The sequence below is a fragment of the Filicampus tigris genome, chromosome 21, assembly GCF_054856515.1.
Source record: "Filicampus tigris isolate MCC_2025a chromosome 21, RoL_Ftig_1.0, whole genome shotgun sequence".
In the NCBI taxonomy this organism is placed as follows: Eukaryota; Metazoa; Chordata; class Actinopteri; order Syngnathiformes; family Syngnathidae; genus Filicampus; species Filicampus tigris.
Genome location: NC_141237.1, coordinates 11,356,136 through 11,362,240, shown reverse-complemented (window position 1 = coordinate 11,362,240; position 6,105 = coordinate 11,356,136). Strand labels below are relative to the sequence as shown.

Sequence of the window (6,105 nt, the reverse complement as noted above, 5' to 3'; positions counted from 1 at the left end):
TCCTTTCAAAAGATGGCTGACGCCCATCCTGTGTCTTGTGGCCTCTCTCTGTGAGCTTTGCTATTCTGGGATGGGCAAATTACAACCAAAGAGCCATTTATGAAGTCGATTCTTTTTGAGGCTCAGTTAATTACACATGTGGCCGGGGCCTCTGTGCTCTTGCGCTATTTGTCAGCAGACTTTCATCAGACGTAGGAGGATTTTGAGCAGCTGCAAGGAACGCGTGAGCTACCATCTTGCTGGCCAGCCTCGCATTGGGCACCACATGAGAGAAGAGATGGCTGTACAACATTTTTTTGATTAGCCGTGTGTTCTAAATCAGCACCTTGTCTCATTTTATTTCATGGCTTTCACGAGCAGCCTTCACATGGAAGCTCTGTTTTGCGATACAGGTGTTCGACTTCAGCCCCGTGCTGAATGCGTTGTATAACACACTAATGCTGCATGCACTTTTTTAGTCACAATGACTAATGAGGGGATTGAAGGAAATGTATCCATTATAATACTAGAGAATTGTGCATCACTTTACAGGTCTATGTAAACTGTCAGGTGGACCTTTCTGCGGTGGAAAGCACCTGAAAATCCGCATTGGTGCAGTACTGAAATTACAGATGTGTCACCTGTGGATATGAGGGTTTAAATTTCCCTGTTCCGCGTTGACTTCATTGTGTAGAGCAGACACTGGCATACAGCAGGAAGTTGGTGTTTTGTCTGCAAAGTGTGATCTGATTGATCGGAAATAGCAAAAGGAAGTTAAAGACGAACGTGTGTACTGTTATATACAGGAAGGAATATACAAGACGTTTTGTCTTGTCATACAGGGAGGTTTCAAAAGAGAGCTGCTAAGATTAGTAATTTGGACAACAGATGATATTTAATTTATGAATTTATTTATATCCATATTTACTATCATAATTAAATCATAACTAACTGAATATTGTTTTTTATTATTTGTTATTATTATTTATAAATAGCCATGTAATTATTATAAGTATTTTTTTATTCTGAATTACAAAGGTCAATATATTAAATCTTGACTTTTTGGCCAAAATTAATATTTTTTAAATCTAGCTTTTTTTTTTTTTTTTCTTAATGCAAGAATGCGTTATATAACATGGAGAGAGACAACATGAACATCAAGTGCCTCAGTGAGGCTAGAGATTAATGAGTGCCGGCATTGAATCCTCAAATTCCTAGAACTCGGTGGATGCATTTCAATACAGTTCTGACATTTTTGGGGTCTTGAGCAGAACCCCGTCCAACACCGCAAGATCTGTTCTGTTCATCATCAAGTCGCATGAACTCGCCTGGTCTCTCTGTATTTGTTCCATTAGCTTGTCTACCTTTTTTGTGTAATTTGACTGTTTGTCAGTACACATTTTCAAGGCTGGAATGTATGAATGGTCCTGTTTGTTGGGCTTTTCATCAAAAAGAGCAGCTCATGTGATCCCTCTCGATATCCTGATTTAATTGATTAGTTCCAATCGCAACAGAGCAGCTCTTTGCATCTTTAAACAACGGGAGACTCTCATTTCTGGGTCTGCCCTCCTTCTGCGTCCTTGCCTCATAATTCTGAATTATTTCATCATTGCATATCAAGAGCACCAGGATGCAAGCGATAAGGTAAGAAACTTTATAATCTTCCTCACAAAAAAAAAAAGATCTTAAGGGTGCAATTATTGTACCGCTAGGGGTACAATAATGTCTTTAAAGTGCTATGGGTTGCTTTTATTGCGTTGAGAAGTTCGAATTTCTCCATCCTTGACACTGTTATAGTCGGGAACATACCGTATTTTGGCCTCAGCAAATGAATCAGAATCCCTACCTCTCTGCCAATGTAGCACGTTGATTTAGATAAGGCTGAGGAACCCAACCCAAAAAGTGTCTCAGGGTCGGTGACTGTCAAGAGTAAAATAATGTCCGCAACTTTAGTGATCATCAATCAGGCACAAACTTTCTTAACAAAAAGTTTAAAAGCACAGTTTCTGACAAGTATATTTTCTATTTAGCTGCAAACATTTGTCAAACCTAGGTTGACGTTGTACTTTAACGTACAGTGTATATGTTTGAACAAATAAATGCCGTTTCTTATTCATCAGGTCTCTGTTAATCCCCAAATGGTCGTCCGATGTGCGTCTGGACGGGAAGACGGCTGTTATAACTGGTGCCAACACAGGAATAGGCAAAGAGACGGCAAAAGATCTGGCTGCCAGAGGCAAGATACGCAAATCAATGGAGTGTTCTGATTTTAGGATTTTAGGCCTGTCTTCTCTGACTTTCCTCAGATTTCAATGTGCACGGGCATCTCGTCCTCTAATCCATCCTCATCCGTTTCCAGGCGCAAGGGTGATTCTGGCCTGCAGGGACATGGCAAAGGGAGAGCAGGCGGCTCGAGACATCATGAGGGAGGTGTCATGCGCCAAAGTCGTCGCCAGGCATTTGGATCTGTCCGACACCAAATCCATCTGCCAGTTTGCCGAGAATGTCTACAACAGTGGGTGGTGCACATGCTCACGTGTGTGAAAGTGTTAAAGCCTGAATGTTGATGAAATGCATTATATTTGCAGCTGAGAAGGCTCTGCACTACCTGATCAACAACGCCGGTGTGGCTATTTGCTCTTTCGCTACCACCGTGGACGGGTTTGAGACACAGTTTGGAGTCAATCACTTGGGTATGAAAACTGTGGTTCTTTTGGATGATCATTTCTGTCAGAAATCAAGGCAGTAGGTAATGTAACAATTGACTTTAGGCTTACAGAAGTACAGATCCAACTCCTTTACTTATGGACTAAAGTATGTACAGCAAGTAAAAATGAAAAGTCTATTTTTGTTTGTAAAGTAGCTCACACATTCTGATGAAACCTATTTCTTATGTCTGTGGCTGAAAAAGCAAAGCATAGAGAGCCTCTGTTATGAAAATGCATGACTGCAAGTTAATCAGTGGAGACAACAGCCTCTCAAATATCCACACACTCTCCTTTTCCCATCCGTTTCCTCTCTTTGTAATGTATAATAGAACTAAAGTGGGCATGGCAATCCACTTCTTCATTGATAATTGCACCATGTTGTTGTGGATAAAAAAAATAAATAAAGTGCAGAATATGTGTGAGGGACATAAAAATTCAGTACTCTTCAAATCAAGTTTTTCCAAACGTGATTGCTATTGACCACTTCGAGTTAAATTTGGTACATCTAGTTACCGTTAGTTTGAATTTGAATATTAGCAAAATATTTCGGGTTTTTTTTACGTGATTGTTTTTGACGGATTTGACATTGTGGTCGGTGCACCAAAGGAGTAAAATAATAATAATAAGAATCATCATCATCATCATCATCATCATAATTATAATAATAATAATAATAATAATAATAATAATAATAATTATTATTATTATTATTATTATTATTATTATTATTAAGGTATATTATTATTATTTATTTATTTATTTATTATTATATTATTTTATTGATCAGTCATATTGTCGCTTAAGGGGAAAATTCCTCACACCATTTCCATGAAATTTGGTAGAGAAGTTGGGCACAGGCCAAAGAAGAACATATATTTTACTTGCTATTTTGATTGCTTCAAAGCACTTATGAGTCCATCCATCCTCTTTAGGGTTGCAGGGACCACACCCAAACTCACCATTCAATCGCAGGGCACACTTTTGAGTTACCACAGCCTTGAATAAATGCAACCGTTCACCCTAGAATTACACTGGCATCGTTTGGTCACGTCATCCTCCAAGAATCAGGAAGTAGCTTGAAAACTAACAAACTCAGGGACAAAAAAACACAAATAAGAGGTTCGTTAATATTTTTTGTCACCTTAACCATGCATAAGAGGCCCTAATGGTAAGTATTTGCATCCTCCCAGGTCATTTTTTCCTTACCTTCCTGCTGCTGGACTTGCTCAAGCACTCGGCCCCTTCCCGGGTCATCACCCTTTCCTCGATCAGTCACACCATGGGGAGGATCCAGTTTGATGACCTGGGTGGTGAGAACAACTACCACCCTGTGCGGGCTTATGCACAGAGCAAATTGGCGAACGTTCTGTTTACCAGAGAGCTGGCCAAGAGGACCGAGGGTATGATGTGTCTTTTTAATTCTCTCTATGTGCATCTTGGCCCTGTTAGCCACTGTGCTAAGAAAAAAAAAAAAAAATGGGCCGGCCTGTTTTCCAACGTGAGAGTCTCATGCATTCAGCACAAGTGCTTTTGGCAGGAATGTGAAGGAATCAGCTTCGGGATACAATGTTTGTCTTTGAGAAGCATTGGTGCGAATACTGTACAACCTTTAACCTAATTATGCTAAGCAAAAGGTTTGTTTGTTTTGTGTACTTTGACTCGGCAGAGGAGTGTGACTGAGGGAGGAGTATACACTGAAAAAAATGCCGTGCATCATGTACTCAATTTTATTTCGGCAATTGTTTGCACAAAATAAAATGATCTGAATCCAGATTTTTTAAAGCAGACTACTACTACTACTACTATACTACTACTTTTTAAATGTATATGGATACAGATGATTTTATTTTGTGCAACCACTTGACAAAATAAAATTGAGTAAATTCAACCATCATTTTTTCCAGTGTACTTAAAAATGTATCTGGTAACTTGTTAGTACTGTAAGTGTGCCATTTCCCTCTAAGATACATTTTTCCAATAAATTATGATTTGATACATATCTAGATATATTTCAAATGGGGGCTTGGCAGTTACATGGGGGGGGGCTGAGACAATAATTTATGAATATTTTTTGCAATATCAAATAAAATGCTGGAGTATTTTAAAGGGCATTAAGGCAACCCCAAAATGTCCTTCACTAGTTTAAACAGGCATTCTGAGTATTGCATTTGTTGAATATGAATTAAAGAATGCCTTGTTTTGACTAGTGGGCCTGCATAAAACATATTCTTGAAAAAAATATGTTTGGTTGATTTCCCCTTTAAGCAGCAAAATTCCTTAGTTTTTAACCATCTCAGGGGGCGGCCATTTTGGCTCACCTCTTTTCTGAAGTTGAGCCACAATTGGTTGATTGGTTGTTACCTGAGCAACTGTGGTGTCATTTTCCGTTGACAGCAAGTGACAAAATAGCTTCCCCCTGAGATGGACACAAACGGGTGGAAACACAGTATCCATTTATGGGTTGACTTCCCCTGGGGCTACACATATTTCTGAATGTATATCCACCCCAAACGAACACCAAACGGCCCCCTGGCCGTAGTTTGGGCACAGACCCTTTGTCCATGTATTCAATGGCATCAAAAGAGTCATAAAATTGTACACGACTTTTTGCAATGTGATCTGAAATAAACTCTTTGCTTCCAGCATTAGGAGTGACGGCCTACTCGGTGGACCCTGGCGCTGTCAACACTGAGATAACCAGGCACATCAGGAGGCCGATGGCAGACATCATCCGAACGTTTTCCAGTCTGATCAAGACTTCGGCAGAGGGGGCCTACACCACCATCTACTGCGTGGTCACTCCTGAGAATGAACTGCTCAACGGGGGGCACTACAAGTGAGTTTGCGGGGGACACCTGCTTCGTTTCATCTGCACGGATCACATCAATGCTTCTCGTCTCCTTGCTTGCAGGGACTGTGCCTATTCCAAGGGCTGCAGGGCCGGGCGAGACGATGGCACCGCTTTAAAGCTGTGGGCTGCCAGCTGCCACTTGCTGAGCATCCGTTGGAGATGAGCGCTAAGAGTGATATCGCGCTGATGCTCGGTGCGAAGAACGTGCATGCAAAAGCGATGAGAAGAGTGCTGACAAAGGCTGTCATCGTCTGTGTCTCAAATGATTAAAACATATTAATGAAGTCTGTTTTTTTTTTTGTTTGCATATATTTCCCATCTATCTATCTATCTATCTATCTATCTATCTATCTATCTATCTATCTATCTATCTATCTATCTATCTATCTATCTATCTATCTATCTATCTATCTATCTATCTATCTATCTATCATGATGATTATTGGTCGAAAAGTTTTTTGTTTTGTTTTTTTTTGGGCTGAGGAGGACCTCTAGCGACCACAGAGACCAGTACTGCAAAAGGCAGTCCAACAGCAGTGACTTGTATTAAAACTGCTGATTGTAGCA

General features: G+C 40.2%; 1 protein-coding gene across 1 annotated transcript; it reads left to right on the top strand.

Annotated features, from left to right (window-relative positions):
• Nucleotides 1–1,297: 1,297 nt before the first annotated feature.
• LOC147127607 (retinol dehydrogenase 12) lies at nucleotides 1,298–5,822 on the top strand. The gene is made up of 7 exons (XM_086021397.1): nucleotides 1,298–1,623; nucleotides 2,100–2,215; nucleotides 2,339–2,494; nucleotides 2,568–2,672; nucleotides 3,878–4,087; nucleotides 5,331–5,523; nucleotides 5,599–5,822. The coding sequence occupies exons 1-7, from the start codon at nucleotides 1,610–1,612 to the stop codon at nucleotides 5,699–5,701; spliced, it is 897 nt and encodes a 298-aa protein (XP_085877523.1). The 5' UTR covers nucleotides 1,298–1,609; the 3' UTR covers nucleotides 5,702–5,822.
• Nucleotides 5,823–6,105: the final 283 nt, after the last annotated feature.

What these genes read in the sequence shown, in the direction of transcription:
- LOC147127607 (XM_086021397.1), top strand. An exon ending in TGCCGAGAATGTCTACAACA is followed by an intron (nt 2,495 to 2,567) that starts GTGGGTGGTGCA and finishes TTATATTTGCAG; the next exon opens with CTGAGAAGGCTCTGCACTAC. An exon ending in CTCAACGGGGGGCACTACAA is followed by an intron (nt 5,524 to 5,598) that starts GTGAGTTTGCGG and finishes CCTTGCTTGCAG; the next exon opens with GGACTGTGCCTATTCCAAGG.